This window comes from Oncorhynchus keta, chromosome 26, assembly GCF_023373465.1.
Source record: "Oncorhynchus keta strain PuntledgeMale-10-30-2019 chromosome 26, Oket_V2, whole genome shotgun sequence".
NCBI classification, from domain to species: Eukaryota; Metazoa; Chordata; class Actinopteri; order Salmoniformes; family Salmonidae; genus Oncorhynchus; species Oncorhynchus keta.
The window spans coordinates 40,145,938-40,168,884 of record NC_068446.1 but is presented as its reverse complement, the minus strand read 5'-3'; the positions used below and the strand labels follow the sequence as shown (position 1 = coordinate 40,168,884).

The following is a 22,947-nucleotide window of genomic DNA, read 5'->3' as shown; positions in this document are numbered from 1 at the left end:
AAATACATCAGTATTATAATCTCATCTCTTATGGTATTCCCAATCTTATGGTGTCTTTTTCCCCATTCCCAGTGTATTCCTGCGCTCTCCTCCGAGACATCCTACTTCAGGGCCGCCTCTACATCTCCCGCAACTGGCTGTGTTTCTATGCCAACCTCTTTGGGAAGGACATCAAGGTGAGTGGTGATGTTCCAGTGGGAATTGCAACTGCCCTCAGCCTTGACACAAAATGGCTGCTTCCTTCTCACAATGAAAAGAGGGAGTAGACTTTATCATCGAGTACAACACTGTCGGTATGATCATTTCAGTTGATCGACAGGTTCTCTTTCTGGACTTGATCTCCATGTTTTCCATGGACTCATTCCAAGATAAATGGATGTCTGTCTCTCTGTTCAATTGCTGATTGTTTCTCTCTTTGAATAGAGAATCAAGATGTCTGATGGAGCCTCGGCACTAAACAACCTGAACACAAAAGACATTCAAATGAATCTCACTGCATTCAGGTTCTCTCTTTATTGTATAGTACACTCTTAGAATGAAAGGTGCGATCTAGAACCTAAAAGGGTTCACCTAAGGTGACAGCCCTATAACCCTTTTAATGTCAAGTTGAGCTGGGACTGTTGTTTTACAAGGGAAATGTCCAACGTGAAATATGCCGTGTGTTTGATGCAGGTATTCAAATACAGGACAATAAAGTGACGTGGTAGCCCGGTTAGTCATTGAACAGCAAACTGTTTTACGAGATTTAGACTTCATTTACAGTTACCGGAAATTCAGTTGATACCCAATTTCCTTATTTACAAATCATTACTTTCATGATACCTGGGAATACAACATAAAAGGGAGGAGCGAAGTGAAATTAAGGTCTGAATAATATAATCGTTGGTCACATACACAGGCAAGTGTTCAAACGTTTTCAAGAGGAAAGGATATTTGGAACCAATTGCCTTATTTCAAATGTGCATCCAGATCAAAGTCTAGACCTATGCTTTTCAATGACATAATATTGGTGTTGTATTGCTATGAATAATAGAATTATCATTCTATTGAATTGATAACTACCTAACTGTCACGCCTTGGTCATAGTGTTTTGTGTTTTCTGTTATATATTTGGTCAGGCCAGGGTGTGACATGGGTTTAAATGTTGTGTTTCGTATTGGGGTTTTGTAGGCATTGGGATTGCGGCTGAGTAGGGGTGTAGCATAGGTTGGCTGCCTGAGGCGGTTGTCAATCAGAGTCAGGTGATTCTCGTTGTCTCTGATTGGGAACCGTATTTAGGTAGCCTGGGTTTCACTGTGTATTTCGTGGGTGATTGTTCCTGTCTCTGTGTAGTGTTCACCAGATAGGCTGTATTATGGTTTCACGTTTCGTTTGTTGTTTTTGTATTTATTTAGTTATTTCATGTATCGTCATTCTCTTCATTAAAGAACATGAGTAACAACCACGCTGCATTTCGGTCCGACTCTCTTTCGACGAACGAACGCCGTTACACTAACATGAGTATGGTTACTCTATTCTCATGGTCTTCCTGACCAATGGTCTTCCTGACCAATGGTCTTCCTGACCAATCGTCTTCCTGACCAATGGTCTTCGTGACCAATCGTCTTCGTGACCAATCGTCTTCCTGACCAATCGTCTTCGTGACCAATCGTCTTCCTGACCAATGGTCTTCGTGACCAATGGTCTTCCTGACCAATCGTCTTCCTGACCAATGGTCTTCCTGACCAATGGTCTTCCTGACCAATGGTCTTCGTGACCAATGGTCTTCCTGACCAATGGTCTTCGTGACCAATCGTCTTCGTGACCAATGGTCTTCGTGACCAATGGTCTTCGTGACCAATGGTCTTCCTGACCAATGGTCTTCGTGACCAATCGTCTTCCTGACCAATGGTCTTCCTGACCAATAACCAGCCAGTCAATTGAAGTGTCTGAAGAGAAAGCACATGCAGTGTCAACTGACCCTGAAAGCCCAGCTAGTTATCACTCACCGTGTGTGTAGTGTGTGTAGTGTGTAGTGTGTGTAGTGTGTGTAGTGTGTGTACACTCCGGCTTGACTAAACCTTTATTTGTTCCCCTTTTCACTCTTGTTTGTTTTGAGCCGTTCTGCTCCCTCTATCTTTACATGGGAACAAAGTCTCAGGGTTCTGGGCTTTAGCACAAATGTGACATGGCTAACGTGTCAATGTCAATGTGTAACTAACAATGTTACTGTGTCTCAATGTGTAATTAACAATGTTACTGTGTCTCAATGTGTAATTAACAATGTTACTGTGTCTCAATGTGTAACTAACAATGTTACTGTGTCTCAGTGTGTAATTAACAATGTTACTGTGTCTCAATGTGTAATTAACAATGTTACTGTGTCTCAATGTGTAATTAACAATGTTACTGTGTCTCAATGTGTAATTAACAATGTTACTGTGTCTCAATGTGTAATTAACAACGTTACTATGTAACTAACAACGTTACTGTGTAACTAACAATGTTACTGTGTCTCAATGTGTAATTAACAACGTTACTGTGTGTCAATGTGTAACTAACAATGTTACTGTGTAACTAACAATGTTACTGTGTCTCAATGTGTAATTAACAACGTTACTGTGTGTCAATGTGTAACTAACAATGTTACTGTGTAACTAACAATGTTACTGTGTGTCAATGTGTAACTAACAATGTTATTGTGTCTCAATGTGTAACTAACAATGTTATTGTGTCTCAATGTGTAACTAACAATGTTACTGTGTAACTAACAATGTTACTGTGTCTCAATGTGTAACTAACAATGTTACTGTGTAACTAACAATGTTACTGTGTCTCAATGTGTAACTAACAATGTTACTGTATCTCAATGTGTAACTAACAATGTTATTGTGTCTCAATGTGTAACTAACAATGTTACTGTGTCTCAATGTGTAACTAACAATGTTATTGTGTCTCAATGTGTAACTAACAATGTTATTGTGTCTCAATGTGTAACTAACAATGTTACTGTATCTCAATGTGTAACTAACAATGTTACTGTATCTCAATGTGTAACTAACAATGTTATTGTGTCTCAATGTGTAACTAACAATGTTACTGTGTAACTAACAATGTTACTGTATCTCAATGTGTAACTAACAATGTTATTGTGTCTCAATGTGTAACTAACAATGTTACTGTATCTCAATGTGTAACTAACAATGTTATTGTATCTCAATGTGTAACTAACAATGTTATTGTGTCTCAATGTGTAACTAACAATGTTACTGTGTCTCAATGTATAACTAACAATGTTACTGTGTGTCAATGTGTAACTAACAATGTTACTGTGTCTCAATGTATAACTAACAATGTTACTGTGTGTCAATGTGTAACTAACAATGTTACTGTGTAACTAACAATGGTATTGTGTCTCAATGTGTAACTAACAATGTTACTGTGTAACTAACAATGTTATTGTGTCTCAATGTGTAACTAACAATGTTACTGTGTCTCAATGTGTAACTAACAATGTTATTGTGTCTCAATGTGTAACTAACAATGTTATTGTGTCTCAATGTGTAACTAACAATGTTACTGTGTCTCAATGTGTAACTAACAATGTTATTGTGTCTCAATGTGTAACTAACAATGTTATTGTGTCTCAATGTGTAACTAACAATGTTACTGTGTCTCAATGTGTAACTAACAATGTTATTGTGTCTCAATGTGTAACTAACAATGTTATTGTAACTAACAATGTTATTGTGTCTCAATGTGTAACTAACAATGTTACTGTGTCTCAATGTGTAACTAACAATGTTATTGTGTCTCAATGTGTAACTAACAATGTTATTGTGTCTCAATGTGTAACTAACAATGTTACTGTGTCTCAATGTGTAACTAACAATGTTATTGTGTCTCAATGTGTAACTAACAATGTTATTGTGTCTCAATGTGTAACTAACAATGTTACTGTGTGTCAATGTGTCACTAACAATGTTACTGCGTCTCACTAAGGGAAGGAAGAGATTCTATGAGCTGCAGCGGGTGACCATGTTGCTGCATTTCCTTTACAGGTGGCCATTCCAGTGGTGTCATTACGGCTGGTGAAGAAGCACAGGACGGCAGGCCTGGTACCTAACGGGTTGGCCATCACCGTGGACACCAGCCAGAAGGTACGCTACAGAACACAACAGTGTAGTACAATGCAATAAGGCTATACCACTCACAGACAGTTAATACAGCATACAGATAGCAGACAGCTAGCATACTGTAGGTGCTTATCTGCAGACACCAAAGTGGTAGGGAGGTTGTTTCAGGGCCAGTCCTGTTTGACTTTAACTTATCTTAGTCTTGCCAAACAAGGGAAAGCAAAGATGTAGCATTGCATAATGCAAACAGTCAGGCTGACAACCAGGCTACCAACAAGGTAGTTAGGCTAACAACCAGGTAGGCAGGATATCAACCAGATAGCCAAGCAAACAACCAGGAAGCTTAGGCTAACAACCAGGAAGCTTAGGCTAACAACCAGGAAGCTTAGGCTAACAACCAGGTAGGCAGGCTAACAACCAGGAAGCAATGCTAACAACCAGGAAGCAAGGCTAACAACCAGGTAGGCAGGCTAACAAGGAAGCTAGACTAACAACCAGGTAGCCAGGCTAACAACCAGGTAGCCGGGCTAACAACCAGGTAGCCGGGCTAACAACAAGGCTAACAACCAGATCATCAGATAGTCAGCCTAATGAAGCTAACAGCCACACTCAACAACATGAAATAGCGTGTTTGAGAACACCTGAACCAAACAGAATGTAACCTAGTCAGCACACGCGGTAGCACACGCGGCGGGTTAATGTCAGTCACAACTTCAAATGAAGCAATCCTCCCAGAGGTCCAAAGGTAGAGGATCCACGCTGACTTTTTCAGTCTGAGGAAAGTCTGCTAGCGCAGCCACACAGCTCACATACTGTATGCTGTACCATACTGTGGTGCTCAACAGACACTGTTTTGAGTTGAGAACATACCACATCAGGGTAAAGGTCAAATGTCAGATCCACGTTGACCTTCCAGTTCTTCAGAGGTGTTTGAGTAGTCTCCTTGTAAAGGAATGAACAAGGATCAGGCTGTTAGTGTTTCATTTGGAGTGTTAACCCATTGAGTCACACCACGACGCTGGTGAGATTTGGACTTCTAAACGCCCTTTAAACATTGTGTGTTTGAGCTTCAGACAGTTTTTTTTATGGCCAATCCGTGTCTGAAATAGCAGTACACCATTTACGGCGATGCGGCCTCTGCAGAAGTCAGGGCTTTCATACTTCTTGTGCTTTGTGGTGCTGTCATACTGCATCCAATAAATTGGTCCGAACCGCACCACTCGTAGTGATTCAGGGATAATCTCTATAGTCATCCAGCTAATTTACGAGCAACTGGCTAAATGAAAATACAAGATCTTATCTCTACTGAGATGTTGGAGTCTGTTTCCCGGTGCTTGACATAGGAGCTCAGCCAAAATAACATGAAGTACAAAGGCTGCATCTCCATCACGAATCTCTCCATTCTCTCCCCCCCAGCAAAATTAGTCTACATTTAAGGCTATTGTTTGTTTGTGTATTTCACACTACGTTGAAGTAAAAATGCTTGTATGGATGTCAACCCCAATACATGTTCATGTCATCAATCAACTGCATTACAGGTAAAAACGACTTTGACAACAACCTCTGATTTTTGTATGCTAGCTATGCTGCCAGTTTATACGATATAGCATTTAACAGTCCCTTCTAAACCTGAAAAGGAAAAACTTCTAAATGTTATGCAATGAAAACAGCCAAATATATCCAAATCGTGTTTTTAGTGACAATATTGTGGGCCTGTTACAATACATCGATCATGACGGATTTGATAAATATCCACATTGTTAGATCAGATTTGTTGAATGTGTACCAATGCAGGTTCCTTCTATTCCCCACAGTCTTCATTCCATTGACCTCTTTACTGCATCAATCCCCATTACCTCCCCGATCTCTTTCCAGAAGTTCAAACAAATGTTTGTGTCTTAGAAATCCCTACACGAGGTATCATAAAGATGTATTTTATTAGTGAACCTGTTCTGATAGCCTGTCGTCAAAGTTCTCCATGTTTGTTGTCAAGTTTGTGTTTATACAGGATGTAACGCCCCATTTGCCGTCAACCAAAGTTTGGGAGGCACATAGCTTTTCCATTCAGAGCTCGATTTGGCCTCCGGAGACTCCTGTGGCGGACCAGGCGCAGTGCACGCTAATCAGGTCGCACGGTGTTTCCTCCGACACATTGGTGCGGCTGGCTTCAGAGTTGGATGCACACTGTGTTAAGAAGCAGTGCGGCTTAGTTGGGTTGTGTTTCGGAGGACGCATGGCTTTCGACCTTCATCACTACCGAGCCCGTACGGGAGTTGTAGCGATGAGACAAGATAGTAACTACTAACAATTGGATACCACGAAATGGGGGTAACATTTAAAAATGTAAATTTAAAAAAGCTAGAATTCTTGAGTAAAACTATACTAAATATATTCACATCACCAAATAATTGACTAAAACACACAGATTTGCAATGAAGGTCTACAGTAGCCTCAACAGAACTCTGTAGGCTAACACCATGGTGTCGCCGGAGGAAAGCGAGCTTCCGTCCTCCTCTGGGTACATTGAGTTCAAAACCTAGGAAACTCATGTTCTCAGTCCCTTCCATAGACTTCCATAGTAATTATGACAACTTCTGGAGGACGTCAGAGCTCTTGTCCAACTAATCAAAGGATCAGAGAATGAATATAGTACTAAAAGCATAAGCTACAGTGAATAAAATGTGCTGAGTAGTTGACTCAAATAGAGAGAAAGACAATAGTTGAAATTTTTTTAACAAATACATTTCTTCAAAAATGTATGAACAGTATAAGAGAGAGGGAGAGAACAAGATAGAGCTTGCTACATTATATTTTGTTCTATTTTTTTCACTTAGCTAGCTAGCCTACTCAAATACCGGCTCAAACAGAGAGAGATGCTATGTTAGCTAGCTGACTATGGCTATCCAACACTCTTCCAAGTCAAGGTAAACATTTGGATTTATGAATTCATTGCCACCAGGGCCTGCCGGTGTAACTGCTAAACTGCTTTCTGACTGTACACTGTACTGCATGATTGTAGTGGGTTTACTAAAGTGGTAGTTATATTTGCTATGTTGTATGATGTTATCTAATATGATGACAACGATGTAGGCTGTGTGTAGTGGTTAGCGATCATGATATGAAGGTTTGGCTTGGAAAGGTTTTTTAGCCTGGTCAGAAACAGCTGATGTGTTGTGCACTGAAGTCCACAAGCGAAGTAAAAATATGAGAGAGGAGGAGAGCATGTAGATGCGAGAAGGAATTACAATGAGCAAAGTGATCGTGCTGTTTGTATGTGGCTGCTATGAAAGTGAACTGTGTTTGTGTGTGATCAGGGGTGTATTCATTCCACCGATTCTGTTGGAAAACGAACGAAACGAGGATAAACATACCTGAATTTGTCCGATAGTTTCTATCGTTTGCAACTGTTGGACTAATGATTACACCGTAGATCAGCTTGATGTGTCATGCATGCGCCCGCTCCCCCTCTCTGGCGCTCAAGGGCACCAGGCAGCCCATCATTACGTACATCTGTCACCATCATTATGCGCATAGGTGCAATGTTGGACTCACCAGGACTACATTACTTTGTTGATTGCCCCTCTATATCTGTCTGCTCCTCAGTTTGTTCCCCGTGTCAGCATTGATGTTTTCTCCTGTCCAGACGCTGTCCTTGTTTGTTTCTTGTCTGTTATCCATTAAATGTTCACTCCCTGTACTTGCTTCTCGTCTCCCAGCATTGGTCCTTACGAGATGAAGGCAAGAGTGTGCAAGGCGGTATTGAATGTGTCACTGTCTTTCACCTTGATTACAAAAAATATATATTTCAACGTGTGCTCCTACGTTGTAAACTTTAATTCAAAGCTATAGCAACCTCATGATGGGTATAGGGAACATTGAGTATCATGTAGTAGCCTAAATATATCCATGTTACATTGAACTGGGTGAATGGAATATGAATGACAGTCAGACAATGTGCCTTAATAGAAATAAGGCCATGCTCATAAGATAAATTATTTTATTTTTAAATTTTACCTTAATTTTACTAGGCAAGTCAGTTAAGAACAAATTCTTATTTTCAATGACGGCCTAGGAACAGTGGGTTAACTGCCTGTTTAGGAGCAGAACGACTTTGTACCTTGTCAGCTCGGGGATTTGAACTTGCAACCTTCCGGTTACTAGTCCAACGCTCTAACCACGAGGCTACCCTGCCGCCCCGATTGTCCTCCCTCGTCTTAAACGGAACCGACCGCCACTTGTCGGAGCCTCCGAAACGGAATTCCCAGATCAAGCATAAATAGGCTTGTACAGGACTAAGCTGGAGTCGAGTCTCGTTACAAAAACATCTGTAGTGTCTGAATGGTTTGAGTTACAAACTAATGAAAACTATCTATGAAAAGCTGAGACCCCCACGACCACACGCGTGTTGCTCTATGACACTCACAAGCTACACAAGAGTCGTTTAAGGGGTTCTTCTACATAGACGATCATATGAAATCCCAGGAAATAGTGTCTATAATACTGTAATAAGCTCACATAGTTGCTGTCACAAACTCCACACAGTTGTCACTGCCTAGTTGGATATTAATTCACCACTGAGCAAACCATTTCTGTACTTACAGCATCCATATAAATTCATTTTGATCAGGTTCTTGCTTTGTCAGACCTTGTTTTCGTATTGACCTTTGTCAATACAACTCGTGAATGCAACTGTTTGTCAAATTGTTACTTGTAGCCCTGGTTGTCTAGAAAATAAAATGGTAAACCACTTCATTGTGAGGCTAAATATAAGGGCTGGGCATGCATTGCTGGAGTTCCAGACTGATAGGGTTAACTCAATAGTCTGGTCTTGTTCTGGGTCAAACACCTTTATGGGGTTTTATGGACTTTAGTGACAACAGCTAAAGCTCCTGGCTGCCAGCTGGCTTTGCTTTGTCTGATTGAGAGACTTGGGTAAATGAATGGGTAACACTTACTATATACACAGTCTTTTATCTATCACAGCTGGATTTGCTGATGCTACTTAGTCAGTCCATGTCATAAAGGTGTCAGTTGGCAAGTGAGAAATCAAACTTGGTTGGTAACTTGTGCATCTTCTTTAGTAGAGTTCAAGTTCTAGACAACTTAAGTTCTGGACTACGATAGAACTTAAGCTCTGGACTACTATATAGCTTAGGTTCTAGACTACGATAGAACTTAAGCTCTGGACTACTATATAGCTTAGTGTTATGCACGCCTCTATGAAGAGGGAACGCAACACCCTGCTACAACTCAACTCTCCGTGAAGTGAAAAAGGTATGGACTGTAGGTGTGAGTAAGGATGACAACAGGCAGAATGTGGTACCGTTTACAAGGACTTTATTCCTTTACACGGTAATATGGGGAAAAGGGGCTTGACGGAACCAAAGCAAAGAAAGTAAATCTCAAAGCCCCCCCCCCCCCTCTCCTATCTTACCTGCCTAACCAATACTTACCTAATATAGCACCACCTGGTGCCCTAACCAAAATACAGGGGGTGGTCCGCCCAGGTCTTACCTATTGTGCCTAGACAATGAATATACTACGGGTATATGTATGCCCGCGGGCCTCTTGCCTAAGCACTCCCTAGGTGCCTTCCCCTTCCCCCCTGGGAACAAATAAGTTCTCAAACAAACAAAGGACATCAAATAAGCTCTATCTGAGCAACAAACTCACTGAACATACCAACTGCTACCAACAACTAACATAGTAAATTATCCACAGCCATCAGCCTCCTCTCTCAGCAATGATTCTCTATCACATTCAATCTCTCTGCAATGACCTCACAGCAATGATCCCCAGCAATAAAAATCTCTCCTGAACAGAACACTGGCTTTTATATAGCTTCAGAATGAATGTATAACTGGAGACAGCTGCGTCTTGACGAGGGGGCGGGGTCAGCTCTCCAATTAGCCATGGAGTCGACCAATCAGCTGCTTGAGGGATTTCAGGAAGCCATTTCCTGAAATAAACACATGCAAATACACAAACTACAACACATAAACTGGGGAACGTAACACTTAGGTTCTAGACTACAATATAATTTAAGTTCTAGACTACTGTAGAGTTTAAGTTCTAGACTACGATAGAACTTAAGTTCTAGACTACGATAGAACTTAAGCTCTGGACTACTATAGAACTTAAGTTCTAGACTACTATAGAGCTTAAGTTCTAGACTACTATAGAGCTTAAATTCTAGACTACTATAGAGCTTAAGTTCTAGACTACTATAGAGCTTAAGTTCTATACTACTATAGAGCTTAAGTTCTAGACTACTATAGATCTTGAGTTCTAGACTACTATAGATCTTAAGTTCTAGACTACTATAGATCTTAAGTTCTAGACTACAATAGATCTTAAGTTCTAGACTACTATAGATCTTAAGTTCTAGACTACTATAGAGCTTAAGTTCTAGACTACTATAGATCTTAAGTTCTAGACTACTATAGTTTGTGTTGTTTTTTTAGTGTCTTGTTCTGTGTTGCAGTATGTGTTTGTGTCCTTGCTGTCTCGAGACAGTGTCTACGACATCCTCAGGAGGATCTGCACACACCTTCAGGTGAGAAATAACCTCCTCACGGTCCACAAGGCTCAAGGTTGTGGGTTCAATTCCCATGTGGGCCACTTTGTAGGAAAGTGTCTGCTACACTAGAAATGTTTTGCAATACAGCTCTATGACGAGATACCATTGTTATGGGTCTGAATTAATAACTGCTATAGCCTACCACCATCTGAATGGTTATGGGTCTGAATTAACAACTGCTATAGTCTACCACCATCTGAATGGTTATGGGTCTGAAGGGTTATGGGTCTGAATTAATAACTGCTATAGCCTACCACCATCTGAATGGTTATGGGTCTGAATTAATAACTGCTATAGCCTACCACCATCTGAATGGTTATGGGTCTGAAGGGTTATGGGTCTGAATTAATAACTGCTATAGCCTACCACCATCTGAAGGGTTATGGGTCTGAATTAATAACTGCTATAGCCTACCACCATCTGAATGGTTATGGGTCTGAATTAAAAACTGCTATAGTCTACCACCATCTGAATGGTTATGGATCTGAATGGTTATGGGTCTGAATTAAAAACTGCTATAGCCTACCACCATCTGAATGGTTATGGGTCTGAATTAAAAACTGCTATAGCCTACCACCATCTGAATGGTTATGGGTCTGAATTAATAACTGCTATAGCCTACCACCATCTGAATGGTTATTGGTCTGAATTAATAACTGCTATAGCCTACCACCATCTGAATGGTTATGGGTCTGAATTAATAACTGCTATAGTCTACCACCATCTGAATGGTTATGGGTCTGAATGGTTATGGGTCTGAATTAATAACTGTTATAGCCTACCACCATCTGAATGGTTATGGGTCTGAATTAATAACTGCTATAGCCTACCACCATCTGAATGGTTATGGGTCTGAATGGTTATGGGTCTGAATTAATAACTGCTATAGCCTACCACCATCTGAATGGTTATGGGTCTGAATGGTTATGGGTCTGAATTAATAACTGCTATAGCCTACCACCATCTGAATGGTTATGGGTCTGAATTAATAACTGCTATAGTCTACCACCATCTGAATGGTTATGGGTCTGAATTAATAACTGTTATAGCCTACCACCATCTGAATGGTTATGGGTCTGAATTAATAACTGCTATAGCCTACCACCATCTGAATGGTTATGGGTCTGAATTAATAACTGCTATAGCCTACCACCATCTGAATGGTTATGGGTCTGAATGGTTATGGGTCTGAATTAATAACTGCTATAGCCTACCACCATCTGAATGGTTATGGGTCTGAATGGTTATGGGTCTGAATTAATAACTGCTATAGTCTACCACCATCTGAATGGTTATGGGTGAATGGTTATGGGTCTGAATTAATAACTGCTATAGTCTACCACCATCTGAATGGTTATGGGTCTGAATGGTTATGGGTCTGAATTAATAACTGCTATAGTCTACCACCATCTGAATGGTTATGGGTCTGAATTAATAACTGCTATAGCCTACCACCATCTGAATGGTTATGGGTCTGAATCTGAATTAATAACTGCTATAGTCTACCACCATCTGAATGGTTATGGGTCTGAATTAATAACTGCTATAGTCTACCACCATCTGAATGGTTATGGGTCTGAATTAATAACTGCTATAGTCTACCACCATCTGAATGGTTATGGGTCTGAATTAATAACTGCTATAGCCTACCACCATCTGAATGGTTATGGGTCTGAATTAATAACTGCTATAGTCTACCACCATCTGAATGGTTATGGGTCTGAATGGTTATGGGTCTGAATTAATAACTGCTATAGTCTACCACCATCTGAATGGTTATGGGTCTGAATTAATAACTGCTATAGCCTACCACCATCTGAATGGTTATGGGTCTGAATTAATAACTGCTATAGTCTACCACCATCTGAATGGTTATGGGTCTGAATTAATAACTGCTATAGCCTACCACCATCTGAATGGTTATGGGTCTGAATGGTTATGGGTCTGAATTAATAACTGCTATAGCCTACCACCATCTGAATGGTTATGGGTCTGAATTAATAACTGCTATAGTCTTCCATCTGAATGGTTATGGGTCTGAATTAATAACTGCTATAGCCTACCACCATCTGAATGGTTATGGGTCTGAATTAATAACTGCTATAGTCTACCACCATCTGAATGGTTATGGGTCTGAATTAATAACTGCTATAGTCTACCACCATCTGAATGGTTATGGGTCTGAATGGTTATGGGTCTGAATTAAAAACTGCTATAGTCTACCACCATCTGAATGGTTATGGTTAATGGGGGTCTGAATTAATAACTGCTATAGCCTACCACCATCTGAATGGTTATGGGTCTAATGGTTATGGGTCTGAATTAATAACTGCTATAGCCTACCACCATCTGAATGGTTATGGGTCTGAATTAATAACTGCTATAGCCTACCACCATCTGAATGGTTATGGGTCTGAATTAATAACTGCTATAGCCTACCACCATCTGAATGGTTATGGGTCTGAATTAATAACTGCTATAGCCTACCACCATCTGAATGGTTATTGGTCTGAATTAATAACTGCTATAGCCTACCACCATCTGAATGGTTATGGGTCTGAATTAATAACTGCTATAGTCTACCACCATCTGAATGGTTATGGGTCTGAATTAATAACTGCTATAGTCTACCACCATCTGAATGGTTATGGGTCTGAATTAATAACTGCTATAGCCTACCACCATCTGAATGGTTATGGGTCTGAATTAATAACTGCTATAGTCTACCACCATCTGAATGGTTATGGGTCTGAATGGTTATGGGTCTGAATTAATAACTGCTATAGTCTACCACCATCTGAATGGTTATGGGTCTGAATTAATAACTGCTATAGCCTACCACCATCTGAATGGTTATGGGTCTGAATTAATAACTGCTATAGCCTACCACCATCTGAATGGTTATGGGTCTGAATTAATAACTGCTATAGCCTACCACCATCTGAATGGTTATGGGTCTGAAGGGTTATGGGTCTGAATTAATAACTGCTATAGCCTACCACCATCTGAATGGTTATGGGTCTGAATTAATAACTGCTATAGCCTACCACCATCTGAATGGTTATGGGTCTGAATGGTTATGGGTCTGAATTAATAACTGCTATAGCCTACCACCATCTGAATGGTGGTACATTAAGTGTAGTTACAGTGTACCTTATTTTCCTCCATAGGTGAATGGGAAGAAAAGCCTTAGCCTGAAGCAGTACTTGGAGGAGCCTAGCTCACTATCTATGGTAAGCCCAGCCACTACTCTACTCTACTCTACACTACTATACACTACTATAGTCTACACTACTCAACACTACTCTACACTACTATACTCTACACTACTATACTATAGTCTACACTACTCTACCCTACTCTACTCTACACTACTATAGTCTACACTATTATACACTACTATACTCTGCACTACTATACTATAGTCTACACTACTCTACACTACTCTACTCCACACTACTATAGTCTACACTACTCTACCCTACTCTACTCTACTATAGTCTACACTACTATACACTACTCTACACTACTATACTATAGTCTACACTACTCTACACTACTTTACACTACTCTACACTACTATACTGTAGTCTACACTACTCTACACTACTTTACACTACTCCACACTACTATACTATCAGACTACTGTTTTACCATGTAGCGGTGTAGCTAACTACTGGAACCACACACTACTGTTTACCATGTAGTGGTGTAGCTAACTACACACTACTGTTTTACCATGTAGCGGTGTAGCTAACTACTGGAACTACACACTACTGTTTTACCGTAATAGCGGTGTAGCTAACTACACACTACTGTTTTACCGTGTAGCGGTGTAGCTAACTACACACTACTGTTTTACCGTGTAGCGGTGTAGCTAACGACTGGAACTACACACTATTGTTTACCATGTAGCTAACTACTGGAACTACACACTATTGTTTTACCATGTAGCGGTGTAGCTAACTACTGTAACTACACACTACTGTTTTACCATGTAGCGGTGTAGCTAACGACTGGAACTACACACTACTGTTTACCATGTAGTGGTGTAGCTAACTACTGGAACCACACACTACTGTTTTACCGTGTAGCGGTGTAGCTAACTACACACTACTGTTTTACCATGTAGTGGTGTAGCTAACTACTGGAACCACACACTACTGTTTTACCGTGTAGCGGTGTAGCTAACTACACACTACTGTTTTACCATGTAGCGGTGTAGCTAACTACTGTAACTACACACTACTGTTTTACCGTGTAGTGGTGTAGCTAACTACTGGAGCTACACACTACTGTTTTACCGTGTAGCGGTGTAGCTAACTACACACTACTGTTTTACCATGTAGCGGTGTAGCTAACTACTGTAACTACACACTACTGTTTTACCGTGTAGTGGTGTAGCTAACTACTGGAGCTACACACTACTGTTTTACCATGTAGCGGTGTAGCTAACTACTGTAACTACACACTACTGTTTTACCGTGTAGCGGTGTAGCTAACTACACACTACTGTTTTACCATGTAGCGGTGTAGCTAACTACTGTAACTACACACTACTGTTTTACCGTGTAGCGGTGTAGCTATCTACTGTAAATACACACTACTGTTTTACCGTGTAGCGGTGTAGCTAACTACTGGAACTACACACTACTGTTTTACCGTGTAGCGGTGTAGCTAACTACTGTAACTACACACTACTGTTTTACCGTGTAGCGGTGTAGCTAACTACTGTAACTACACACTACTGTTTTACCATGTAGCGGTGTAGCTAATGACTGGAACTACACACTACTGTTTTACCATGTAGCGGTGTAGCTAACTACTGGAACTACACACTACTGTTTTACCATGTAGCGGTGTAGCTAACGACTGGAACTACACACTACTGTTTTACCATGTAGCGGTGTAGCTAACTACTGGAACTACACACTACTGTTTTACCATGTAGCGGTGTAGCTAACGACTGGAACTACACACTACTGTTTTACCATGTAGCGGTGTAGCTAACGACTGGAACTACACACTACTGTTTTACCATGTAGCGGTGTAGCTAACGACTGTTTGGTTTTACCAAAATATAGAAATATTTATTTTTACATTTACATTACATTTAAGTCATTTAGCAGACGCTCTTATCCAGAGCGACTTACAAATTGGTGCATTCACCTTATGACATCCAGTGGAACAGTCACTTTACAATAGTGCATCTAAATCTTAAAGGGGGGTGAGAAGGATTACTTATCCTATCCTAGGTATTCCTTAAAGAGGTGGGGTTTCAGGTGTCTCCGGAAGGTGGTGATTGACTCCGCTGTCCTGGCTTCGTGAGGGAGTTTGTTCCACCATTGGGGGGCCAGAGCAGCGAACAGTTTTGACTGGGCTGAGCGGGAACTGTACTTCCTCAGTGGTAGGGAGGCGAGCAGGCCAGAGGTGGATGAACGCAGTGCCCTTGTTTGGGTGTAGGGCCTGATCAGAGCCTGGAGGTACTGAGGTGCCGTTCCCCTCACAGCTCCGTAGGCAAGCACCATGGTCTTGTAGCGGATGCGAGCTTCAACTGGAAGCCAGTGGAGAGAGCGGAGGAGCGGGGTGACGTGAGAGAACTTGGGAAGGTTGAACACCAGACGGGCTGCGGCGTTCTGGATGAGTTGTAGGGGTTTAATGGCACAGGCAGGGAGCCCAGCCAACAGCGAGTTGCAGTAGTCCAGACGGGAGATGACAAGTGCCTGGATTAGGACCTGCGCCGCTTCCTGTGTGAGGCAGGGTCGTACTCTGCGGATGTTGTAGAGCATGAACCTACAGGAACGGGCCACCGCCTTGATGTTAGTTGAGAACGACAGGGTGTTGTCCAGGATCACGCCAAGGTTCTTAGCGCTCTGGGAGGAGGACACAGTGGAGTTGTCAACCGTGATGGCGAGATCATGGAACGGGCAGTCCTTCCCTGGGAGGAAGAGCAGCTCCGTCTTGCCGAGGTTCAGCTTGAGGTGGTGATCCGTCATCCACACTGATATGTCTGCCAGACATGCAGAGATGCGATTCGCCACCTGGTCATCAGAAGGGGGAAAGGAGAAGATTAATTGTGTGTCGTCTGCATAGCAATGATAGGAGAGACCATGTGAGGTTATGACAGAGCCAAGTGACTTGGTGTATAGCGAGAATAGGAGAGGGCCTAGAACAGAGCCCTGTTTTTTGCATCAGACATTCCTAATTCTGACTTGAAACATAGTTTTCGTGTTTAATAGGCTACATTTCACATTCTGTTAACACCTGACCACAGAGTGATGGTTTTTTCACTAAGTAGTTTGGATGTAGTGAACTGATTTCTCTTGAGGGTAGATTTTGTTCAGGAAACTATATTTTTCTTAAGGGTAGATTTAGTGTAGCTTAATTTCTTCTCGTGAAAAAGTAAATGGTCGTTTGGTAAACTATGATTTCAGTGTAGCTTCCCCAACAGTGCCTAAACTTTCTTAAAGTTACCTTACCCTCTTCAGCCAACTTAATTTCCTCTCCTCCTTAAGCTCTCCCCTCTTCCCCTTTCTCCTCCTCTCCTCCCCTCATTCAGGATGAGTTCCCCGTGGTCAATGACTTCCCTCCGGTGTTGAAGTGGAGGAGGAAGCCGTCCATTCCATCCGTGTCCTCCTCTCTCCCGGATCTCCTTGGTAACTCCACCAGAAGTCGGCGTGCAGTGGACATCCCCTACCTACCTACGGAGGTTCCCCTGACATTAAAGGGTAAGATCAGTGGACATCCCCTACCTACCGACGGAGGTTCCCCTGACATTAAAGGGTAAGATCAGTGGACATCCCCTACCTACCTACGGAGGTTCCCCTGACATTAAAGGGTAAGATCAGTGGACATCACCTACCTACCTACGGAGGTTCCCCTGACATTAAAGGGTAAGATCAGAGGACATCCCCTACCTACCTACGGAGGTTCCCCTGACATTAAAGGGTAAGATCAGAGGACATCCCCTACCTACCTACGGAGGTTCCACTGACATTAAAGGGTAAGATCAGTGGACATCACCTACCTACCTTGGGTTATTGATACAGTGTTATTTGGGATTGGATTTGGGTTATTGATACAGTGTTATTTGGGATTGGATTTGGGTTATTGATACAGTGTTATTTGGGATTGGATTTGGGTTATTGATACAGTGTTATTTGGGATTGGATTTGGGTTATTGATACAGTGTTATTTGGGATTGGATTTGGGTTATTGATACAGTGTTATTTGGGATTGGATTTGGGTTATTGATACAGTGTTATTTGGGATTGGATTTGGGTTATTGATACAGTGTTATTTGGGATTGGATTTGGGTTATTGATACAGTGTTATTTGGGATTGGATTTGGGTTATTGATAGTGTTATTTGGGATTGGATTTGGGTTATTGATAGTGTTATTTGGGATTGGATTTGGGTTATTGATACAGTGTTATTTGGGATTGGATTTGGGTTATTGATAGTGTTATTTGGGATTGGATTTGGGTTATTGATAGTGTTATTTGTGTTGTTCATTGGATTCATTCTGGCATTTTTAGATTGGTTGATTTTATGTTTTTTTGTTACTGTTAGGAGACAGTAACACAAGCATTTTGCTTCACCCTATAACATGTGCTGTGCTGTGTTGTGTGCAGAGCGGAGTCTGGAGACAGGGAAGATCCTCCTGACAGAGCCAGTACCAGAACTGGGCCACATGGAGTACCAACTGCTCAAGTTCTTCATCCTGCTGTGAGTACTGGGCGGACTAACCTGACCTGTTTGTACTCTGGTGGAATGTTTTCCCAAACTCGCTCCTGGTGACCCCAAGAAAGACTGATTCAAATAATCAACGTTTTATTTATTTTTTATCTTTATTTAACTCGGCAAGTCAGTTAATAAGAACAAAATCTCATTTTCAATGATGGCCTAGGAACAGTGGGTTAACTGCCTGTTCAGGGGCAGAAAGACAGATTTGTACCTTGTCCGCTTGGGGGTTTGAACGTGCAACCTTCCGGTTGCTAGTCCAGCACTCTAAACACTAGGCTATCCCACGCCCCACTAATGATTAGTTTGTTATTTGAATCAGCTGTGTAGTGTTTGGGCAACAAAAACTAAACGTGCAACACTTAGGATCCCCGAGACAGAGATGGAAAACACTGGGCTACGGCATCTCTCATTGTATTATACACTTACTGTCATACTGCCACCTGCTGGTTGTAGTTATTATTGCACATTCATATTACACTTACCTATTACATATCAACCAAATGGATCATTGGATCATTGGTGGAGTGTAGGTCTACTGTGTCTACTGTGGATACCAATACCCCTGTGGCCCTCCCAGGCCCATGTTGGCCACGCTTAAGAACATATATTGTAGATTCATAATATTACATGATACCCTCTAAACTTATTCCACCACTTGGCGAAAATCAGTTTAATCTGATGCTGTTAATAGTATATATTTGTTTGAAAATATTTTGAAGTACCTCCACTGACCCCACTTTGAGAACCCCTGTGGTAAACAATGTGGTCATTGTGCGACGTGTGTCTGTCTCCTTCAGTATCGTCCTGCTCGTCCTGTCCTCCTGCTACCTGGCCTTCCGTGTGTGTTGTCTAGAGCAGCAGCTGTCCTTCCTCAACACACATCCCACAATGCCCATGAGAGAGAGGTGAGTGACACACACACACACACACACAAGAGAGAGGTAAGTGTACATCTTCAATCTCTCACACATATACACACTTCTCATTTTTGACCCATGAATGTCACCTTTCTCTCCCAGTTCCTTTGAGCTAATTTCCCATCTCACACAGGGCTGAATGTTTGAGCTAATTTCCCATCTCAACACAGGGCTGGATGTTTGAGCTAATTTCCCATCTCAACACAGGGCTGGATGTTTGAGCTAATTTCCCATCTCAACACAGGGCTGAATGCTTTGAGCTAATTTCCCATCTCAACACAGGGCTGGATGTTTGAGCTAATTTCCCATCTCAACACAGGGCTGGATGTTTGAGCTAATTTCCCATCTCAACACAGGGCTGAATGCTTTGAGCTAATTTCCCATCTCAACACAGGGCTGGATGTTTGAGCTAATTTCCCATCTCAACACAGGGCTGGATGTTTGAGCTAATTTCCCATCTCAACACAGGGCTGGATGTTTGAGCTAATTTCCCATCTCAACACAGGGCTGGATGTTTGAGCTAATTTCCCATCTCAACACAGGGCTGGATGTTTGAGCTAATTTCCCATCTCAACACAGGGCTGAATGCTTTGAGCTAATTTCCCATCTCAACACAGGGCTGGATGTTTGAGCTAATTTCCCATCTCAACACAGGGCTGGATGTTTGAGCTAATTTCCCATCTCAACACAGGGCTGAATGTTTGAGCTAATTTCCCATCTCAACACAGGGCTGAATGCTTTGAGCTAATTTCCCATCTCAACACAGGGCTGAATGCTTTGAGCTAATTTCCCATCTCAACACAGGGCTGAATGCTTTGAGCTAATTTCCCATCTCAACACAGGGCTGAATGCTTTGAGCTAATTTCCCATCTCAACACAGGCTGAATGCTTTGAGCTAATTTCCCATCTCAACACAGGGCTGGATGTTTGAGCTAATTTCCCATCTCAACACAGGGCTGAATGCTTTGAGCTAATTTCCCATCTCAACACAGGGCTGAATGCTTTGAGCTAATTTCCCATCTCAACACAGGGCTGAATGCTTTGAGATAATTTCCCATCTCAACACAGGGCTGAATGCTTTGAGCTAATTTCCCATCTCAACACAGGCTGAATGCTTTGAGCTAATTTCCCATCTCAACACAGGGCTGGATGTTTGAGCTAATTTCCCATCTCAACACAGGGCTGAATGCTTTGAGCTAATTTCCCATCTCAACACAGGGCTGAATGCTTTGAGCTAATTTCCCATCTCAACACAGGGCTGAATGCTTTGAGATAATTTCCCATCTCAACACAGGGCTGAATGCTTTGAGCTAATTTCCCATCTCAACACAGGGCTGAATGTTTGCTGTATTAGTCATATTTCATTAGATAAAACATTGCTTCCCCACTTCGAGAGGAGATATTGTTGTTTCTTTGCCAACGCTTGTCTCTTCCCAGGTAACACTTGCTGCATGCTGCGTCAACATTGGACAGATGGTCTGTCAGTCACGGAGGTTCTCCTGGCGATTGGGCAAACAGAGACTCTGTTTGTTTACCTGTTCACTCTGTCCCACCCTGTAGGTGTGGAGAAGTGCCCTGCTGGTTCAATGAAAAGACAATGACTTGAGAAAATCCAAGACCTGAAGCCAAAACTGCAGTTAAATAGACCGTCCAATAGGGGGTGCCAGAGAGACAAGAATCCTCTTGTCGTTCCCTAGAAAGACTATGGACTGCAGACAGATGGAGGAGGATTGGAAGAAGACGACTACAGAGGAGTTGTCAATGGGACAGAGCCAACAGAGTTCACCTGACCTTTGACCTCAATGTCCTTGTTTTACTCGGATTCTGCCAAGGAACTTTACAATACCAGTCAACTGATCAGACACTTCCGCGTCCAGGATTTTAGAGACAGAGCCTGTTGTCAGACACACGGAGCCTGTTGTCAGACACACGGAGCCTGTTGTCAGACACACGGAGCCTGTTGTCAGACACACGGAGCCTGTTGTCAGACACACGGAGCCTTTTTCAACAGGAATAGACTGTACCCAGTAGGAGAGTTGCTACAAGAGAGACTGAATAAAGATTGAATATAAGAAGGCAGTCCGATCAGGAACTCAACCTGACCTGGTCAACCATTTCCAACCGTAGCCCACCTTGCAATGTTTACTGTGCATGGTCACCGAGACATAACCGTTCCTGTAATACTAAAGAAAAATATTAACTATTTCAATGGACACTATTATCAGAGGTTTAACATTTCTGTCAGAATTTGAAGATGCTGTGCTCGAGTCTTGTCATGCCAACTGAAAACATGCTACTGTGTGTGTCAGGTGAGGTTGTGAAAGTGTGTGTGTGTGTGCGTGCGTGTTGTATGTGTGTGTGTTTGAGTGTATTAACCATTGTTTGTGTGACTTAACAAGTGGCTAGGACTGTCTCAAGGTAGTCGGTAGCTTCTCCATGTCATGTAATAATAGATATTGACAGAATTGTAAAGCCATTGTCTGTGAATCTGTGTTGGATGGAACTTTGGACGTGAACGGAGAGAAAGTGGTGAAAGTATTGAGAGAGAGAGTTTGAGTTTTTATAAAACCTTTATTTTTACTCAAGTGATAACATAAATAATGACACACTGCCTTTTCAGAAATGAAACAACAAATGTAATTCCTAAACAAAAATAAATACACAACATATACATTCAACTTATTTCATCAGCAAAAAATCATTTCCCCTCCTCTACAAAACAAAGCGCTCCTTCGTAAGCCCACATCTCCTCAACTAATAGGAGATCTTTTACAGCTGAAAAGAACTCAAAATCTACTTTTATTCTTGCTTTCACTAATCCTTTAAAAACACATCTTACATCCTGCCCATATCCCGTTTCTATCTTATGTTTCCTATTCAGAAAAATTGACATCTTAGCTTGTCCTAAAATAAAATGTGACATTTTCTTTTATGTTGTTTACTATATTGAAACTCCAAAATAAAAACAGTGTTATTGAAAAACTCCCCTACAGCTTTGAACAAAGATTCCAGCATTTCCAATAGAGATTTTATCCTCTCACACTCCATAAAACAGTGAAAAATGGTTTCTCTTATATTACAAAAAGGACATCCATCTCTAACATCTGAGTTAATAACAGATACAAAAGCATTAACTGCAATGATGCCATGTAAAACCCTCCATTGCATATCACCAGTACCCTTTTGTAACGGTGGCTTGTACAGTGCTCTCCATGCTGGCTTTACCTTGTCATCAATGCCCAATTTTACCCTCCATGGAGTGTCTTTTCTATTTTTCAATTTATCTTTATTCAACACCTTGACACACCCCTATACAAGTCCTTCCCATTCACCTCATCCAAACCCACCTCCTCCAACCCTCTCAAATCCAGCAATAACGCCTTTCTTTCTGACTCTGGGATATTTGGTGTAATCCCTAGTCTTGGAAATGAGACGTCTTCATCTGGTACCTTCTTCTTGTGGCTACTAAGCATACCCCATTCTTCTGCTGACAGAGCCTTCCTGCAGCTCCCCAGCATTTGTCCAACAATCCTTTCCGACCTCATCCCCAAATGTTCTGCCACCCGTCTTCCATCCATTAAGGCGGGCC

The 22,947-nt window shown here is 41.6% G+C and overlaps 1 protein-coding gene across 3 annotated transcripts in view; it reads left to right on the top strand.

The window, feature by feature from the left end:
* The window catches only part of LOC118376066 (GRAM domain-containing protein 2A-like), an 88,130-nt gene extending 65,780 nt beyond the window's left edge, over positions 1-22,350 (top strand). For 2 of the 3 annotated variants that reach the window (XM_052480842.1, XM_052480843.1), the window contains exons 5-12: positions 73-176; positions 4,041-4,139; positions 10,600-10,671; positions 13,866-13,928; positions 17,255-17,423; positions 18,330-18,423; positions 19,239-19,346; positions 20,919-22,350. In XM_052480842.1, the coding sequence (XP_052336802.1) occupies positions 73-176; positions 4,041-4,139; positions 10,600-10,671; positions 13,866-13,928; positions 17,255-17,423; positions 18,330-18,423; positions 19,239-19,346; positions 20,919-20,964 (755 nt within the window). In that variant the 3' untranslated portion in view covers positions 20,965-22,350. Of the gene's footprint in view, positions 1-72; positions 177-4,040; positions 4,140-10,599; positions 10,672-13,865; positions 13,929-17,254; positions 17,424-18,329; positions 18,424-19,238; positions 19,347-20,795 lie in introns of all 3 variants that reach the window. The other variant, XM_052480844.1, reaches the window with a different exon arrangement.
* The last annotated feature ends 597 nt before the right edge of the window (positions 22,351-22,947 follow it).